The 20,753-nt window shown below is 43.2% G+C and overlaps 1 protein-coding gene across 1 annotated transcript in view; it reads left to right on the forward strand.

Moving 5' to 3' along the window:
- Positions 1–20,753, forward strand: part of LOC128638893 (DNA ligase 1) — a gene marked incomplete in the record, with an annotated part of 517,030 nt that overhangs the window by 318,300 nt on the left and 177,977 nt on the right. The window contains 2 exon segments of the mRNA XM_053691021.1: positions 6,794–6,904; positions 8,853–8,924. Of these exon segments, the coding sequence (XP_053546996.1) occupies positions 6,794–6,904; positions 8,853–8,924 (183 nt within the window).

Genomic DNA, 20,753 nt, shown 5'->3' on the forward strand with positions numbered 1-20,753 from the left:
CAGGACTGAGGAGTACCAGAAAACTTCAGTTGGGGGGAACGGTTTGCAGGGTGAACTGCAATAAGGTATGTTCAGTCATTTATTTCTAGACAAGACTGAGATAATGCTAGAAGAGACTGACAATATCCCCATGAGGGGAGGGTAAGCTATGTTCACAGACTTAGTAAGGATGGAATTGAATGCTTACATAATAGGGCTAATTATGCTGGTTGACACTTATTCATGGCAATCAATTGTTTAGCTAAGGAAAATATTGTTTGCAAGACACTTCGAAAGCCCTTTTGGGTTCTTTCTGGGGTTATTACCCACATGGCTATTTTTTATTCACTTAGGAGTGATTTCTTAGGCCTCACAGCTCCGGAATAGAGTGGGAGGAGCCTAATTTAGCGCCTGAGATGCTCAGTTAGAATTGCAGAGAAGTTCATGCTGCTTCACATGGAGGGTCCTGCTGCTGTTTGAGGGCCTTAAAGAAGCTATATTCCCCCAAATCTGATCCCTAAGGGCAGGTAGGGCCACAGCAAGGCTGTGGCAAGGTGCTGTAGTAATTTTAACCGGGTGTTGGCTTTAGGCTGCTCCGGTTTGGGCATTAAGGGGTTAATCGTTTTGCAACTTGTGGTGCAATCTTATTAAGGCTTTAGGTACATACCGTGAACATTTCTAAAGGATTGCTGCATTTTTCACTGTTTTGTAAAATTGTGTGCTCTTTTTATCTCTTAAAGGCACAGTAACATTTTTTCAAATTGTGTTTTTTATTTGATTAAAGTGATTTCCAAGCCTGCTTGTGTATACTACTAGTCTGTTAAACATGTCTGACACTAAGGAAAATCCTTGTTCAATGTGTTTAGAAGCCATGGTGGAACCCCCTCTCAGAATGTGTCCCACTTGTACTGATATGTCTATACACTTTAAAGATCATATTGTTGCACTTAAGAATGTAGCCCAAGATGATTCTCACACTGAAGGTAACAAGGGTAGCCCGTCTGCCTCTCCCCAAGTGTCACAACCAGTTACGCCCGCGCAAGCGACGCCTAGTACCTCTAGTGCGTCTAACCCTTTTACATTACAAGACTTAGCAGCAGTCATGGATAATTCTCTTACAGCCTTCTTATCTAAACCTGCAAAGCGTGATAGCTCCGTTTTAAGAACAGATTATGAGCAATCTGATGCTTTGGTAGCCGTATCCGATATACCCTCACAACGCTCTGAAGTGGGAGCGAGGGATTTGATGTCTGAGGGAGAGGTCTCTGATTCAGGAAGGGTTCCTCCTCAGACAGATTCAGATACATTGGCTTTTAAATTTAAACTAGAACACCTTCGCGTTTTGCTTAGGGAGGTATTAGCTACTCTGGATGACTACGACACTTTGGTGATCCCAGAGAAATTGTGTAAAATGGACAAGTACCTAGAGGTCCCTGTTTACACGGATGCGTTTCCGGTCCCTAAGAGGATTGCGGATATCGTTACTAGGGAGTGGGATAGACCAGGTGTTCCCTTTGTTCCCCCTCCTGTTTTTAAGAAAATGTTCCCCATATCTGACCCTGTGCGGGACTCGTGGCAGACGATCCCTAAGGTGGAGGGGGCTGTTTCTTCACTTGCTAAACGCACAACCATACCAATTGAAGACAGTTGTGCTTTTAAAGACCCTATGGATAAGAAGTTAGAGGGTTTACTTAAGAAAATTTTTGTTCAACAAGGTTTTCTTCTCCAGCCTATTGCCTGCATTATTCCTGTAACTACTGCAGCCGCTTTCTGGTTTGAGGCACTGGAAGACTCGCTCCAGACGGAGACCTCGTATGAGGAAATTATGGATATAATTAAGGTTCTAAAGCTAGCTAATTCTTTTATCACTGATGCCGCTTTCCAAATAGCTAAGTTAGCGGCAAAAAATTCAGGTTTCGCCATTTTGGCGCGCAGGGCGCTATGGCTAAAGTCCTGGTCGGCCGATGTGTCGTCTAAATCCAAGCTTTTGAACATCCCTTTCAAAGGAAAGACCCTCTTCGGGCCTGAATTGAAAGAGATTATTTCAGAAATCACCGAGGGAAAAGGCCATGCTCTCCCTCAGGACAAGTCCTTTAAGACAAAGAACAAAGCTAATTTTCGTTCCTTTCGTAATTTCAGGAACGGCCCTGCTTCATCCTCTCCGGCTGCAGAGCAAGAGGGTAATGCTTCACAGCCCAAGGCAACCTGGAAACCTTACCAGGGCTGGAATAAGGGTAAACAGGCCAAAAAGCCTGCAGCTGCCACCAAGACAGCATGAAGGGGTAGCCCCCGATCCGGCACCGGATGTAGTAGGGGGCAGACTCTCTCTCTTCCCTCAGGCCTGGGCAAGAGATGTACACGATCCTTGGGCATTAGAGATTGTATCCCAGGGATATCTTCTAGAATTCAAGGGTTCTCCTCCAAGGGGGAGGTTCCACATTTCTCGTCTGTCTACAGATCAGACAAAGAAAGAGGCGTTTTTACGCTGTGTAGAAGATCTACATGCAATGGGAGTGATCCACCCAGTTCCAATCGTGGAACAAGGGCTGGGTTTTTACTCAAACCTGTTTGTGGTTCCCAAAAAAGAGGGAACTTTCAGACCCATCCTGGATCTAAAAATTCTAAACAGATTCCTCAGAGTCCCATCATTCAAAATGGAGACCATTCGGACAATCTTACCAATGATCCAGGAAGGTCAATATATGACTACCGTGGATCTAAAGGATGCGTATCTGCATATTCCTATCCACAAAGATCATCACCAGTTTCTCACGTTCACCTTTCTGGACAAGCATTACCAGTTTGTGGTTCTTCCTTTCGGCTTAGCCACTGCTCCCAGAATTTTCACAAAGGTGCTAGGGTCCCTCCTGGCGGTTCTAAGACCGCGGGGCATAGCAGTGGCGCCTTACCTAGATGACATCTTAATTCAGGCGCCATCTTTCCAAAGAACCAAGTCTCACACGGAGATTGTATTAGCCTTTCTGAGGTCTCACGGGTGGAAGGTGAACATCAAAAAGAGTTCTCTTTCCCCTCTCACAAGGGTTCCCTTCCTATGGACTCTAATAGACTCGGTAGAAATGAAAATATTTCTGACGGAGGTCAGAAAATTAAAACTCTTAACTACTTGCCGAGTTCTTCATTCCATTCCCCGGCCATCTGTGGCTCAGTGCATGGAGACAATCGGATTAATGGTAGCGGCAATGGACATAGTCCTTTTTGCTCGGATACACCTCAGACCACTGCAACTATGCATGCTCAAACAGTGGAATGGGGATTATGCAGATTTGTCTCCTCAAATTCAGTTGGACCAGGAGACCAGAGATTCTCTTCTCTGGTGGTTGTCTCAGGATCACCTGTCTCAGGGTATATGTTTCCGCAGACCAGTGTGGATCATTGTAACGACCGACGCCAGTCTGTTAGGCTGGGGTGTGGTCTGGGACTCCCTGAAAGCTCAGGGCTTATGGTCTCGGGATGAAAAGCTTCTCCCGATAAACATTCTGGAACTGAGGGCGATATTCAACGCTCTTCAGGCATGGCCTCAACTAGCTGCGGCCAAATTCATCAGATTTCAGTCGGACAACATCACGACTGTAGCTTACGTCAATCATCAGGGGGGAACAAAGAGTTCCCTAGCGATGACGGAAGTAACCAAAATAATAAGGTGGGTGGAGGATCACTCCTGCCAGCTCTCAGCAATTCACATCCCAGGAGTAGACAACTGGGAGGCGGATTTCCTAAGTCGTCAGACTTTTCACCCGGGGGAGTGGGAACTCCACCAGGAGGTGTTTGCCCAGCTGACTCAGCTATGGGGCACTCCAGAGTTGGATCTGATTGAATCCCGTCAGAACACCAAACTTCCTCTCTACGGGTCCAGGTTCCGGGACCCCAAGGCGGTATTGATAGATGCTCTAGCAGTGCCTTGGTCCTTCAATCTGGCTTATGTTTCTCTTGCAAGGTGTATCCAGTCCACGGATTCATCCTTTACTTGTGGGACATTCTCATTCCGTACAGGAAGTGGCAAAGAGAGCACACAGCAGAGCTGTCCACATAGCTCCCCCTCTAGCTCCACCCCCCAGTCATTCTCTTTGCATGCTCTAAGCACTAGGGTCTCTCTACGGGAGGGTAAAGTGAATGGGGTGTTAGAATTGTAGTTTTTATTATCTTCAATCAAAAGTTTATTTTAAATGGTACCGGTTTGTACTATTTACTCTATAGCAGAAAAGTGATGAAGATTTCTGCTAAGAGGAAAATGATTTCAGCATGTTGTAACTAAAATCCACTGCTGTTCCCACACAGGACTGAGGAGTACCAGAAAACTTCAGTTGGGGGGAACGGTTTGCAGGGTAATCTGCAATGAGGTATGTTCAGTCATTTATTTCTAGACAAGACTGAGATAATGCTAGAAGAGACTGACAAAATCCCAATGAGGGGAGGGTAAGCTATGTTCACAGACTTAGTAAGGAATTGAATGCTTACATAACAGGGCTAATTATGCTGGTTGACACTGATTCAGAGAAATTGATTGTTTATTTAAGAAAAATATCGTCTGTAGACACTTTGAAAGTCCTTTTGGGGTTCTTTCTGGGGTTATTACCCACATGGCTGGTTTTTATTCACTTAAGAGTGATTTACTAGGCCTCACAGCTCCGTGGATCTAAAGGATGCGTATCTGCATATTCCTATCCACAAAGATCATCACCAGTTTCTCAGGTTCGCCTTTCTGGACAAGCATTATCAGTTTGTGGCTCTTCCTTTTCGGTTGGCCACTGCTCCCAGAATTTTCACAAAGGTGCTAGGGTCCCTCCTGGCGGTTCTAAGACTGCGGGGCATAGCAGTGGTGCCTTATCTAGACGACATCTTAATTCAGGCGTCGACTTTCCAAAGAACCAAGTCTCACACGGAGATCGTATTGGCCTTTCTGAGGTCTCACGGGTGGAAGGTGAACATCAAAAAGAGTTCTCTCTCCCCCCTCACAAGAGTTCCATTCCTAGGAACACTGATAGACTCGGTAGAAATGAAAATATTTCTGACGGAGGTCAGAAAGTTAAAACTGTTAACTACTTGCCGAGCTCTTCATTTCATTCCTCTGCCATCTGTAGCTCGGTGCATGGAGACAATCGGACTAATGGTAGCGGCAATGGACATAGTCCTTTTTGTTTGGATACACTTCAGACCACTGCAACTATGCATGCTCAAACAGTGGAATGGGGATTATGCAGATTTGAACGCTTAATTCTATCAAAATGTGGTTATAATCAGTTATAGATACTCTGATTCAGGCTAGAAAGCCTGTCACCAGGAAAATCTACCATAAGATATGGCGGAAATATCGGGGTTGGTGTGAATCCAAGGGTTACTCATGGAGTAAGATTAGGATTCCCAGGATATTGTCTTTTCTCCAAGAAGGATTGGAGAAAGGATTGTCAGCTAGTTCCTTAAAGGGACAGATATCTGCTCTGTCTATCCTTTTACACAAGCGTCTGGCAGAGGTACCAGACGTTCAAGCGTTTGCTCAGGCTTTAGTCAGAATCAAGCCTGTCTATAAACCTGTGGCTCCGCCATGGAGTCTAAATCTAGTTCTTTCAGCTCTTCAAGGGGTTCCGTTTGAACCTTTATATTCCATAGACATTAAGCTGTTATCTTGGAAAGTTTTGTTTTTGGTAGCTATCTCTTCTGCTCTAAGAGTTTCAGAATTATCTGCCTTACATTGTGATTCACCTTACCTGGTGTTCCACGCAGATAAGGTAGTTTTGCGTACCAAGCCTGGTTTTCTTCCTAAAGTTGTTTCTAACAAGAATATTAACCAGGAAATAGTTGTTCCTTCTCTGTGTCCTAATCCTTCTTCGAAGAAGGAACGTCTGTTACACAATCTTGATGTAGTTCGTGCTTTAAAGTTCTATTTACAAGCAAGTAAGGATTTCAGACAAACATCCTCCTTGTTTGTTATCTATTCTGGTAAGAGGAGAGGTCAGAAAAAAACCGGATGAAAAGCATCATCCGTTTGGCCTATGAGACTGCTGGCCAGCAACCTCCTGAAACAATTGCTGCTCATTCTACTAGAGCAGTGGCTTCCACATGGGCTTTCAAAAATGAGGCTTCTGTTGAACAGATTTGTAAGGCAGCGACTTGGTCTTCACTGCATACTTTTTCCAAATTTTCCAAATTCGATACTTTTGCTTCTTCGGAGGCTATTTTTGGGAGAAAGGTTTTGCAAGCAGTGGTGCCTTCCGTTTAAAGGTACCTGTCTTGTTCCCTCCCTTCATCCGTATCCTAAAGCTTTGGTATTGGTATCCCACAAGTAAAGGATGAATCCGTGGACTGGATACACCTTGCAAGAGAAAACAGAATTTATGCTTACCTGATAAATTACTTTCTCTTGCGGTGTATCCAGTCCACGGCCCGCCCTGGCATTTAAGTCAGGTAAAAAATTTTTGTTTAAACTACAGTCACCACTGCACCCTATGGTTTCTCCTTTTTCTTCCTAACCTTTGGTCGAATGACTGGGGGGTGGAGCTAGAGGGGGAGCTATATGAACAGCTCTGCTGTGTGCTCTCTTTGCCACTTCCTGTAGGGAATGAGAATATCCCACAAGTAAAGGATGAATCCATGGACTGGATACACCGCAAGAGAAAGTAATTTATCAGGTAAGCATAAATTCTGTTTTTGAGCAAATTTTCTCTCTGAAATTAGCGGATAAAAATGCACTTTAGACTTTTTTGAGATGTACTTTAAAAATGTTTTTAGTATTTGTACTGTCTTAATCCGTTTTTGATTGTGGTTTCAAATACTTTTTTCTTTTTTTTCTTTCCTTAAGATAAAGAAAGAAAGTGTGAAATCCTGTATTCTTGATACAGAGGCTGTAGCTTGGGACCCAGAGAAGAAGCAGATCCAGCCTTTTCAAGTACTCACAACAAGAAAGAGAAAGGTTTTGTGTGATTCTTTGTTTTAGTTACCCTGCATTGCATTTTGACTCATTCCTTTCATAGAATATAAAACAGCAATTTGGTAGTACTTCACAAGCGTTACAAAGCATATATATTTCTGTATACTATTTCCATTACTTAATGTAGGCACATATTTCAAGTATATTTGAATGTTGTATGAATTAAAGGGACAGTTCACCCAAACATTTTCTCCCCTTTAAATTATTCCCACTGATCCTTTTTACCTGCTAGAGTTTATTAAATTGGTTACAAGTAGCTTCTTTACTTCTATTTCAGAATTTGAAATAGCTTATTTAGTCTGTGGTATAGCCACCTATACTGATTGTTTCGATGCTGGAGTATATGCTATTTACAAGCCTATGTAAACACAGCCAGCAGACGTTACACTCTCAGTGTCTCAAAAATTCTATTGTTCTCTCTATGTATTGAGCTTTGGTGTTCCAGACAAATATAAGAATAGGAAGCAAGTCTGTGTACACAAAGTAATAACATAATGAGATCTGATATTACCTTTAAGTTCAACCCATTGTAATAGGCTGTGGTTTCAAACACAAAACCAGCTACTTCATATACACAAACCTGAAAATGCAATTTCTCAAATATTTTATTCTCTGCAGTTGGTATAACAAGTCATTTTAAATACATTAATGGAAAAATAATTTTACAGTGTACTGTCCCTTTAAACTGACGGCAGTAGTTTTACACCACATTTTATAATGTAAAACTGCTAATTGTTTATTAAGTGACAATGTAAACAACTCACCAACAAGATAAAGGCATGCCTCTAGGCTTATGGACTAAACTTTGTAGACCTAAGCTAGGTTTTAATTCCTAAAAGGTAGGAGGTGAAATTACCCTTTGTTCTCAGCAGAACATATTGGGCCAGCCATTGTCAAAAAGCATATGTGCAGACACCAATCCGCATCTAGCTCCCAGTAATGCGCTGCTGCTCCCAAGCCTACCTAGGTATGCTTTTTAACCAAGCATAAGAGAAGGAAGCAAATCTGATATTTGAAGTACATTGCAAATTTGTTTAAAATTTGTATGTTCTATCTGAATCATGAAAGAAAAGAAAATGTACTGAAAAAGATTCAGCAAGACAGTGCACGAAAAAGAAATTAGACTAATTCTGCTGTAACTTGAAAAACATTCTCTAGATGTTAGTGTTCTATCTGCAAGGAAAAAGCATTTGCTAGGTCGACTATCTCAGCAGGCGGCAGATTTTACTAGGAGTGACAGTTCTGGACTCTGTGTATAGACCTAGTTTTATTTACTCAAGTAATACAGGCTTTGCACCTGAGATTAATGAAGGTACCAGTACTACTCAGACTAAAAGTTCATTCTACCAGGACAGTTTCCTTTTCTTAGCCAGATGAAGCAGAAATTGCTCCTGGGAACCTATGTAAAGTCAAGTTTGCATTTTTTTAATATTTCTGATACCCTACAAATTAATATATATATGTCTCTTAACAGACATCACTTTAATTTGTTGTTTTGTGTATGCCAAAGACATTATGTCTCCATTGCTTTCCACTGACCTCAGTGTGGGCTCACATAGATTTGAGCTGTGTACTCCTGATTGATTTGCAGGTATATACCCATAATTTACAGAAGAGATCAAAGAAAAGCAAGAGAGGCTTTATGCCCGTTCTCCACTAGTAGAGCTGTAGGAATTGAACATTAGCAAGATATAAACATATACGACTGTTAAGTTTCAATTTAAATAAAAAAAATTTACGGGAAAATAAATATTTTCAAACTATTTCATATGCATGGGGCATGATTTTTTTTTTTATTTATTTTTTTATAAAGATAATCCTAAATTATTATTTTATCACTACATGCATTAATGATATATTAGTTGCACATCATTTATAATAAAATATTCATAATTGTCTAAAATCACATCTAATACCTATCTGTTTTTAGGATGTGGATGCCTCAGAGATTAAAGTGCAAGTGTGTGTTTATGCGTTTGACATGCTTTATCTCAATGGGGAGGTGAGTGTTTTTTTTGTTTGTTTTTTTGATCATGTAAAAAACAAAATTAATGATTAAATTGTCCCTTATTCTAATTTAGAGTCACACTATATGGCCAAAAGTATGTGTACAACCCTAGTAATTGAATTCAGGCGTCTCAGCCACACCCGCTGCTAACAGGTGCATAAAATCCAGCACAAATCTTCGTAGGTAAACGTTGATAGTACAATGGTATGTACTAAAGAGTTCAATGATTTTAAACATGGCACTGTTATAGGTCACCTTTGCCCCAGTTAAGGTAATTACATTTCTCTTACTTGGTGTATTCAGTCCACGGATTCATCCTTACTTGTGGGATATTCTCAATCCCTACAGGAAGTGGCAAAGAGAGCACACAGCAAAGCTGTCCATATAGCTCCCCTCAGGCTCCGCCCCCCCAGTCATTCTCTTTGCCGCTCTAACAAGTAGCATCTCCACGGGTGTGGTAAAGAGTATGTGGTGTTAGATTTGTAGTTTTATTTCTTCAACCAAGAGTTTGTTATTTTAAAATAGTGCCGGTTTGTACTATTTACTCTGAGGCAGAAAATGATGAAGATTTCTGCTGAGAGGAAAAAGATTTTAGCATGTTGTAACTAAAATCCATGGCTGTTCCCACACAGGACTGTTGAGTACCGGAGAACTTCAGTTGGGGGGAACAGTTTGCAGGCTTATACTGCTTAAGGTATGCTCAGTCATTTATTTCTAACAAGACTTGGTAGTGCTAGAAGACTGACAGAAATCCCATGAGGGAAGGTAAGCCATTTTCTGAGACACCGTATAGAATGATGGCTTCAGTTAAGGCCTTAAATACTGGTAGACACTGTGATGGGCTAAATCGATTACTTTATTAAGGTAATCTTATATTTATTAAGCGTTTTTAAACGTTGAAAACACTTTTTGGGGATTTTTTTACGCCTGGCATTTTATAAGACAGCTAATCTGACTCAGAAAGGCCCCATAACTCTTGAGAAGGAAGGAGGGGGCCTCATTTTCGCGCCTCAATTGCGCAGTTGATTTGCAACACAGCTCCACGCAGCTTCATGTGCAGAGCCTTTAGAGTACAGGAGGACTTCAGGGAGGCTTAATTTACACCTGCAAATAACCCTAAAGGAAGGTAAAGCCACAGCAAAGACTGTGGCATAGTACTGTAGTGGGTTAAACCGGGTATTTACTTAATTTTGCTCCGGTTTGGGCATTAAGGGGTTAAACGATTTGAAAACTTGTGTGCAATCATTTCAAGGCATTAGGATCATGTGGTGAAAATTTCATCAAGATCGGATGTTTTTTGATGATTTGGTTAAAAGGTGTGTGCCTTTTTATTATTTAAAGAGACAGTAACGTTTTTTCAAAAAATATTTTTTTCAATATTTTAGTGTTGTCTGAGTCTGTCAAACATGTCTGAGCCTTCAGATAGACCTTGTTCTTTATGTTCAAAAGCCATGGCAGTACCCCCATTGCATTTATGTTTAAAGTGTGCAATAAAATCTAAGCATTTTAAAGATCATCCAGTGACGATTAAAAATGCTGCCCAAGATGATTCCTTAACGGAGGGTAATGAGGATAGTCCTTCTTCCTCCCCCCATGTGTCTACACCAGTTACGCCCGCTCAAGCGATGCCTAGTACCTCTAGCGCATTTACCCCTATTACTTTACAGCAATTGGCAGCAGTAATGGATAATTCCCTTGCAGCATTTTAATCCAAACTGCCAGTTTTTCCAAGAAAGCACGATAGCTCAGTTTTAAATACAGAGGATGAGCAATCTGAAGCTTTGGATAATTTATCTGTAGTACCCTCACAAAACTCAGAGGTAGCAGTGAGGGAAGGGCTGTCTGAGGGAGAAATTTCTGACACAGGAAAAGTTTCTCAGCAGGCAGAGTCAGATTCCTTAGCGTTTAAATTTAAGCTGGAACACCTCCGCGTCCTGCTTAAGGTTTTAGCTACGCTGGATGATTGTGACCTCATGGTGGTCCCTGAAAAATTGTGTAAAATGGACAGATATTTAGAGGTCCCTGTATACACTGAGGCATTTCCGATCCCAAAGAGGGTGGCGGATATAGTGACTAGGGAGTGGGAGAGACCAGGTGTACCCTTTGTTCCCCCACCTATCTTTAAGAAAATGTTCCCCATAAACGACCCCAGGCGGGACGCGTGGCAGACGGTCCCTAAGGTAGAGGGGGCTGTTTCAACACTGGCTAAGCATACAACTATACCAATAGAGGACAGTTGTGCTTTAAAAGATCCTATGGATAAAAAATTAGAAGGATTGCTGAAGCAAATTTTTGTTCAGCAAGGTTTTCTCCTTCAACCAATTGCCTGCATTATCCCAGTAACTACTGAAGCGGCTTTTTGGTTCGAGGCCCTGGAGGAGTCGCTCCAGAGGGAGACTTCATACGATGAGGTCATGGATAGAATTCACGCTTTAAAGCTGGCTAATTCTTTTATCACTGATGCCGCTTTCCGATTAGCTAAACTAGCGGCGAAAAACTCAGGTTTTGCCATCATGGCGCGACGAGCGCTTTGGCTCAAATCATGGTCGCCGGATGTGTCGTCCAAAACAAAACTGTTAAATATTCCCTTCAAGGGGAAAACCCTTTTTGGCCCAGAGCTGAAAGAAATTATTTCAGATATCACTGGAGGCAAGGGCCATGCCCTTCCACAAGATAGGCCGTTTAAGGCCAAAAACAAGGCTAATTTTCGCTCCTTTCGCAACTTCAGGAGCAGACCTGCTGCAACCTCTGCTACCGCAAAGCAAGATAACGCTTCCCAGCCCAGGGCAACCTGGAAACCCTTGCAGGGCTGGAATAAGGGTAAACAGGCCAAGAAGCCTGCTCCTGCTACCAAGACAGCATGAAGGGGTAGCCCCCGATCCGGGATCGGATCTGGTGGGGGGCAGACTTTCTCTCTTTGCTCAGGCTTGGGCAAGAGATGTTCCGGATCCCTGGGCATTAGAAATAGTTGCTCAGGGGTATCTTCTAGAATTCAAGGACTCTCCCCCAAGGGGAAGGTTCCACATTTCTCGTTTGTCTTCAGACCAAACAAAGAAACAGGCGTTCTTACGCTGTGTAGAAGATCTACTAAAAATGGGAGTGATACACCCAGTTCCAATTGCAGAACAAGGACTGGGCTTTTACTTAAACCTGTTCGTAGTTCCCAAAAATGAAGGAACTTTCAGGCCAATCCTGGATCTAAAAATTCTAAACAAATTCCTCAGAGTTCCGTCTTTCAAGATGGAAACCATTCGGACAATCTTGCCGATGATCCAGGAAGGTCAATATATGGCTACCGTGGATCTAAAGGATGCGTACCTACATATACCTATCCACAAAGATCACCATCAGTTCCTAAGGTTTGCCTTTCTGGACAAACATTACCAGTTTGTGGCCCGCCCTTTCGGGTTGGCCACCGCTCCCAGAATTTTCACAAAGGTTCTAGGGTCCCTTCTGGCGGTACTAAGACCGCGGGGCATTGCAGTAGCACCTTACCTAGACGACATATTAATACAGGCGTCATCCTTTCACAGAGCCAAGGCTCATACGGACATCGTTCTGAGGTCTCACGGGTGGAAGGTGAACGTAGAAAAGAGTTCTCTGTCCCCGCTCACAAGGGTTCCCTTTCTGGGAACATTAATAGACTCGGTAGAAATGAGAATCTTTCTGACAGAGGTCAGAAAGTCAAAACTGTTGAATACTTGCCGAGTTCTTCATTCCATTCCTCTGCCTTCCGTGGCTCAGTGCATGGAAGTAATTGGTTTAATGGTTGCGGCTATGGACGTAGTCCCTTTCGCCCGAATACATCTCAGACCACTGCAACTGTGCATGCTCAAGCAGTGGAATGGAGATTACGCAGATTTATCTCCTCAAATTCAAATGGACCAAAAAACCAGAGACTCTCTTCTCTGGTGGTTGTCTCAAGATCACCTGTCTCAGGGAATGAGTTTCAGCAGACCGGAGTGGATCATTGTCACGACCGATGCCAGTCTGGTAGGCTGGGGTGCGGTCTGGAACTCCCTGAAGGCTCAGGGACTATGGTCTCGGGAAGAATCTCTTCTCCCGATAAACATTTTGGAGCTGAGAGCGATATTCAACACGCTCCAGGCGTGGCCTCAACTAGCAGAGGCCAAATTCATCAGATTTCAGTCGGACAACATCACGACTGTAGCGTACATCAATCATCAGGGGGGAACAAAGAGTTCCCTAGCGATGAAGGAAGTATCCAAGATTATCAAATGGGCGGAGGATCACTCCTGCCATCTATCTGCGATTCACATCCCAAGAGTAGACAACTGGGAGGCGGATTTCTCTTGTTAAGTGTGTTCAGTCCACGGGTCATCCATTACTTATGGGATATATTCTCCTTCCCAACAGGAAGTTGCAAGAGGATCACCCAAGCAGAGCTGCTATATAGCTCCTCCCTCACATGTCATACCCAGTCATTCTCTTGCAACTCTCAACAAAGAAGGAGGTCGCGAGAGGAGTTGCAGTTTTTACTTAATTATTCTTCAATCAAAAGTTTTATTTTAAAATGACACCGGAGTGTGCCGTTTTTTGTATCTCAGGCAGTATTTGGAGAAGAATGTGCCTGCGTTTTTCTATGATCTTAGCAGACGTAACTAAGATCCGCTGGCTGTTCTCGACATTTTGAGGAGTAGGGTAACTTCAGAAAGAGGGGAATAGCATGCGGGGTCCCCCGCAAATGAGGTATGTGCAGTACATTATTTCTCCAACATAGGTGTGTCCGGTCCACGGCGTCATCCTTACTTGTGGGATATTCTCTTCCCCAACAGGAAATGGCAAAGAGCCCAGCAAAGCTGGTCACATGATCCCTCCTAGGCTCCGCCTACCCCAGTCATTCTCTTTGCCGTTGTACAGGCAACATCTCCACGGAGATGGCTTAGAGTTTTTTAGTGTTTAACTGTAGTTTTTTCATTATTCAATCAAGAGTTTGTTATTTTCAAATAGTGCTGGTACGTACTATTTACTCAGAAACAGAAAAGAGATGAAGAATTCTGTTTGTATGAGGAAAATGATTTTAGCAACCGTAACTAAAATCCATGGCTGTTCCACACAGGACTGTTGAGAGCAATTAACTTCAGTTGGGGGAACAGTTTGCAGTCCCTTGCTGCTTGAGGTATGACACATTCTAACAAGACGATGTAATGCTGGAAGCTGTCATTTTCCCTATGGGATCCGGTAAGCCATGTTTATTACGATTGTAAATAAGGGCTTCACAAGGGCTTATTTAAACTGTAGACTTTTTCTGGGCTAAATCGATTGATTATTAACACATATTTAGCCTTGAGGAATCATTTTATCTGGGTATTTTGATATAATAATATCGGCAGGCACTGTTTTAGACACCTTATTCTTTAGGGGCTTTCCCAAAGCATAGGCAGAGTCTCATTTTCGCGCCGGTGTTGCGCACTTGTTTTTGAGAGGCATGGCATGCAGTCGCATGTGAGAGGAGCTCTGATACTTATAAAAGACTTCTGAAGGCGTCATTTGGTATCGTATTCCCCTTTGGGTTTGGTTGGGTCTCAGCAAAGCAGATACCAGGGACTGTAAAGGGGTTTAAAGCTTAAAACGGCTCCGGTTCCGTTATTTTAAGGGTTAAAGCTTCCAAAATTGGTGTGCAATATTTTCAACAATTCCTTCATGTTTTTTCGCAATTGCAGTAATAAAGTGTGTTCAGTTTAAAATTTAAAGTGACAGTAACGGTTTTATTTTAAAACGTTTTTTGTACTTTCTGATCAAGTTTATGCCTGTTTAACATGTCTGACCTACCAGATAGACTGTGTTCTGAATGTGGGGAAGCCAGAATTCCTATTCATTTAAATAAATGTGATTTATGTGATAATGACAATGATGCCCAAGATGATTCCTCAAGTGAGGGGAGTAAGCATGGTACTGCATCATTCCCTCCTTCGTCTACACGAGTCTTGCCCACTCAGGAGGCCCCTAGTACATCTAGCGCGCCAATACTCCTTACTATGCAACAATTAACGGCTGTAATGGATAATTCTGTCAAAAACATTTTAGCCAAAATGAACCCTTGTCAGCGTAAGCGTGGCTGCTCTGTTTTAGTTACTGAAGAGCATGACGACGCTGATATTAATATCTCTGAAGGGCCCCTAACCCAATCTGAGGGGGCCAGGGAGGTTTTGTCTGAGGGAGAAATTACTGATTTAGGGAACATTTCTCAGCAGGCTGAATCTGATGTGATTACATTTAAATTTAAATTGGAACATCTCCGCATTTTGCTTAAGGAGGTATTATCCACTCTGGATGATTGTGAAAATTTAGTCATCCCAGAGAAACTATGTAAAATGGACAAGTTTCTAGAGGTGCCGGGGCTCCCAGAAGCTTTTCCTATACCCAAGCGGGTGGCGGACATTGTTAATAAAGAATGGGAAAGGCCCGGTATTCCTTTCGTCCCTCCCCCCATATTTAAAAAATTGTTTCCTATGGTCGACCCCAGAAAGGACTTATGGCAGTCAGTCCCCAAGGTCGAGGGAGCGGTTTCTACTTTAAACAAACGCACCACTATTCCCATAGAGGATAGTTGTGCTTTCAAAGATCCTATGGATAAAAAATTAGAAGGTTTGCTTAAAAAGATGTTTGTTCAGCAGGGTTACCTTCTACAACCCATTTCATGCATTGTCCCTGTCACTACTGCCGCATATTTCTGGTTTGATGAACTGCTTAAGGTGCTCGATAGTGACTCTCCTCCTTATGAGGAGATTATGGACAGAATCAATGCTCTCAAATTGGCTAATTCTTTCACTCTAGACGCCTCTTTGCAATTGGCTAAGTTAGCGGCTAAGAACTCTGGGTTTGCTATTGTGGCGCGCAGAGCGCTTTGGTTGAAATCTTGGTCGGCTGATGCGTCTTCCAAGAACAAGCTACTAAACATTCCTTTCAAGGGGAAAACGTTGTTTGGTCCTGACTTGAAAGAGATTATCTCTGATATCACTGGGGGTAAAGGCCACGCCCTTCCTCAGGATCGGCCTTTCAAGGCAAAAAATAGACCTAATTTTCGTCCCTTTCGTAAAAACGGACCAGCCCAAGGTGCTACGTCCTCTAAGCAAGAGGGTAATACTGCTCAGGCCAAGCCAGCTTGGAGACCAATGCAAGGCTGGAACAAGGGAAAGCAGGCCAAGAAACCTGCCACTGCTACCAAGACAGCATGAAATATTGGCCCCCGATCCGGGACCGGATCTGGTGGGGGGCAGACTCTCTCTCTTCGCTCAGGCTTGGGCAAGAGATGTTCTGGATCCTTGGGCGCTAGAAATAGTCTCCCAGGGTTATCTTCTGGAATTCAAGGGACTTCCCCCAAGGGGGAGGTTCCACAGGTCGCAGTTGTCTTCAGACCACATAAAAAGACAGGCGTTCTTACATTGTGTAGAAGACCTGTTAAAAATGGGAGTGATTCATCCTGTTCCATTAAGAGAACAAGGGATGGGGTTCTACTCCAATCTGTTCATAGTTCCCAAAAAAGAGGGAACGTTCAGACCAATCCTAGATCTCAAGATCTTAAACAAATTTCTCAAGGTCCCATCGTTCAAGATGGAAACCATTCGAACTATCCTTCCTTCCATCCAGGAAGGTCAATTCATGACCACGGTGGATTTAAAGGATGCGTATCTACATATTCCTATCCACAAGGAACATCATCGGTTCCTAAGGTTTGCATTCCTGGACAAACATTACCAGTTCGTGGCGCTTCCTTTCGGATTAGCCACTGCTCCAAGGATTTTCACAAAGGTACTAGGGTCCCTTCTAGCGGTGCTAAGACCAAGGGGCATTGCAGTAGTACCTTACCTGGACGACATTCTGATTCAAGCGTCGTCCCTTCCTCAAGCAAAGGCTCACACGGACATTGTCCTGGCCTTTCTCAGATCTCACGGCTGGAAAGTGAACGTGGAAAAGAGTTCTCTATCCCCGTCAACAAGGGTTCCCTTCTTGGGAACAATTATAGACTCCTTAGAAATGAGGATCTTTCTAACAGAGGCCAGAAAAACAAAGCTTCTGGACTCTTGTCGGATACTTCATTCCGTTCCTCTTCCTTCCATAGCTCAGTGCATGGAAGTGATCGGGTTGATGGTGGCGGCGATGGACATAGTTCCTTTTGCACGCATTCATCTAAGACCATTACAACTGTGCATGCTCAGTCAGTGGAATGGGGACTATACAGACTTGTCTCCGAAGATACAAGTAAATCAGAGGACCAGAGACTCACTCCGTTGGTGGCTGTCCCTGGACAATCTGTCTCAAGGGATGATGTTCCACAGACCAGAGTGGGTCATTGTCACGACCGACGCCAGTCTGATAGGCTGGGGCGCGGTCTGGGGATCCCTGAAAGCTCAGGGTCTTTGGTCTCGGGAAGAATCTCTTCTACCGATAAATATTCTGGAACTGAGAGCGATATTCAATGCTCTCCAGGCCTGGCCCCAGCTTGCGAGGACCAGGTTCATACGGTTTCAATCAGACAACATGACGACTGTTGCGTACATCAACCATCAGGGGGGAACAAGGAGTTCCCTAGCGATGGAAGAAGTAACCAAAATTATTCTTTGGGCGGAGTCTCACTCCTGCCACCTGTCTGCTATCCACATCCCAGGAGTGGAAAATTGGGAAGCGGATTTTCTGAGTCGTCAGACATTGCATCCGGGGGAGTGGGAACTCCATCCGGAAATCTTTGCCCAAGTCACTCACCTGTGGGGCATTCCAGACATGGATCTGATGGCCTCTCGTCAGAACTTCAAAGTTCCTTGCTACGGGGCCAGATCCAGGGACCCCAAGGCGGCTCTAGTGGATGCACTAGTAGCACCTTGGACCTTCAAACTAGCTTATGTGTTCCCGCCATTTCCTCTCATCCCCAGGCTGATAGCCAGGATCAAGCAGGAGAGGGCGTCGGTGATCTTGATAGCTCCTGCGTGGCCACGCAGGACTTGGTATGCAGATCTGGTGAATATGTCATCGGCTCCACCTTGGAAGCTACCTTTGAGACGAGACCTTCTTGTTCAGGGTCCGTTCGAACATCCGAATCTGGTTTCACTCCAGCTGACTGCTTGGAGATTGAACGCTTGATTTTATCGAAGCGAGGATTCTCAGATTCTGTGATCGATACTCTTGTTCAGGCCAGAAAGCCTGTGACTAGAAAGATTTACCACAAGATTTGGAAAAAATATATCTGTTGGTGTGAATCTAAAGGATTCCCTTGGGACAAGGTTAAGATTCCTAGGATTCTATCCTTCCTTCAAGAAGGATTGGAAAAAGGATTATCTGCAAGTTCCCTGAAGGGACAGATTTCTGCCTTGTCGGTATTACTTCACAAAAAGCTGGCAGCTGTGCCAGATGTTCAAGCCTTTGTTCAGGCTCTGGTTAGAATCAAGCCTGTTTACAAACCTTTGACTCCTCCTTGGAGTCTCAATTTAGTTCTTTCAGTTCTTCAGGGGGTTCCGTTTGAACCCTTACATTCCGTTGATATTAAGTTATTATCTTGGAAAGTTTTGTTTTTAGTTGCGATTTCTTCTGCTAGAAGAGTCTCAGAATTATCTGCTCTGCAGTGTTCTCCTCCTTATCTGGTGTTCCATGCAGATAAGGTGGTTTTACGTACTAAACCTGGTTTTCTTCCAAAAGTTGTTTCTAACAAAAACATTAACCAGGAGATTATCGTACCTTCTCTGTGTCCAAAACCAGTTTCAAAGAAGGAACGTTTGTTGCACAATTTGGATGTTGTTCGCGCTCTAAAATTCTATTTAGATGCTACAAAGGATTTTAGACAAACATCTTCCTTGTTTGTTGTTTATTCAGGTAAAAGGAGAGGTCAAAAAGCAACTTCTACCTCTCTCTCTTTTTGGATTAAAAGCATCATCAGATTGGCTTACGAGACTGCCGGACGGCAGCCTCCCGAAAGAATCACAGCTCATTCCACTAGGGCTGTGGCTTCCACATGGGCCTTCAAGAACGAGGCTTCTGTTGATCAGATATGTAGGGCAGCGACTTGGTCTTCACTGCACACTTTTACCAAATTTTACAAGTTTGATACTTTTGCTTCTTCTGAGGCTATTTTTGGGAGAAAGGTTTTGCAAGCCGTGGTGCCTTCCATTTAGGTGACCTGATTTGCTCCCTCCCTTCATCCGTGTCCTAAAGCTTTGGTATTGGTTCCCACAAGTAAGGATGACGCCGTGGACCGGACACACCTATGTTGGAGAAAACAGAATTTATGTTTACCTGATAAATTTCTTTCTCCAACGGTGTGTCCGGTCCACGGCCCGCCCTGGTTTTTTTAATCAGGTCTGATATTTTATTTTCTTTAACTACAGTCACCACGGTACCATATGGTTTCTCCTATGCAAATATTCCTCCTTAACGTCGGTCGAATGACTGGGGTAGGCGGAGCCTAGGAGGGATCATGTGACCAGCTTTGCTGGGCTCTTTGCCATTTCCTGTTGGGGAAGAGAATATCCCACAAGTAAGGATGACGCCGTGGACCGGACACACCGTTGGAGAAAGAAATTTATCAGGTAAACATAAATTCTGTTTTTCTGGGAATGGAATTGACTAAGAAAATACTGCTGTTACCCATATTATGTAAGTACAGCCTTAAATGCAGTAGTAGCGACTGGTATCAGGCTGATAAATGTATGCGCAGTTGAGTTATTTTCTAGGGACTAGAATTTGACTGAGAAAATACTGTTAATACTGAAATAATGTTTAAGCCTTATCTGCGGTGGAAGCGACTGGTAGCAGGCTTAGTGATAACTTTGCATGACATTCAAAATGTTGTTTTTAAAACGTTTACTGGCATGTTATTCGTTTTGTGAGGTACTTTGGTGATAAATCTTTTTGGGCATGATTTTTTTCCACATGGCTAACGTATTTTCTGCATAGAAACAGTTATATCAGGTCTCCCACTGTTGTAATATGAGTGGGAGGGACCTTGTTTTAGCGCCTTGTTCCGCAGTTAAAATTCTAGCACAGTCTTCCTGTTTCTTCCTCCTTGATCCAGGACGTCTCTAGAGAGCTCAGGGGTCTTCAAAATTCGTTTTTGAGGGAGGTAATCAGTCACAGCAGATCTGTGACAGTGTGTTTGACTGTGATAAAAGCGTTAAATCTTAATTTGATATCCTTTTTTGGGTATTGAGGGGTTAATCATCCTTTTGCTAATGGGTGCTATCCTCTGCTAATTAATACTTTTCTCGTTAAGAATTGTTGACTATAACTGAATTAGTTTTCCTTTTTTATTCAACTATATTTTTAAAAGCGCTGCAGCGTTTTTTATATTGCTTGTAAACTTATTGAAGGTGATTTCCAAGCTTGCTAGCTTCATTGCTAGTCTGTTTAAACATGTCTGATACAGAGGAATCTGCTTGTTCATTATGTTCAAAAGCCGATGTGGAGCCCAATAGAAATATGTGTACCAATTGTATTGATATTACTTTGAATAAAAGTCAATCTGTACCGATAAAGAAATTATCACCAGACAACGAGGGGGAAGTTATGCCGTCTAACTCTCCTCACGTGTCAGTACCTACGTCTCCCGCTCGGGAGGTGCGTAAGATTGAGGCGCCAAGTACATCAAGGCCCTTACAAATCACTTTAAATGATATGGCTAATGTTATGAAAGAAGTATTATACAATATGCCCGAATTAAGAGGCAAGCGCGATAGCTCTGGGTTGAGGACAGAGCGCGCTGATGACACGAGAGCCATGTCTGATACTGCGTCACAATTTGCAGAACATGAGGACGGTGAGCTTCATTCTGTCGGTGACGGTTCTGATCCGGGGAGACCGGATTCAGAAATTTCA

Source organism: Bombina bombina, chromosome 8, assembly GCF_027579735.1.
Source record: "Bombina bombina isolate aBomBom1 chromosome 8, aBomBom1.pri, whole genome shotgun sequence".
NCBI classification, from domain to species: domain Eukaryota; kingdom Metazoa; phylum Chordata; class Amphibia; order Anura; family Bombinatoridae; genus Bombina; species Bombina bombina.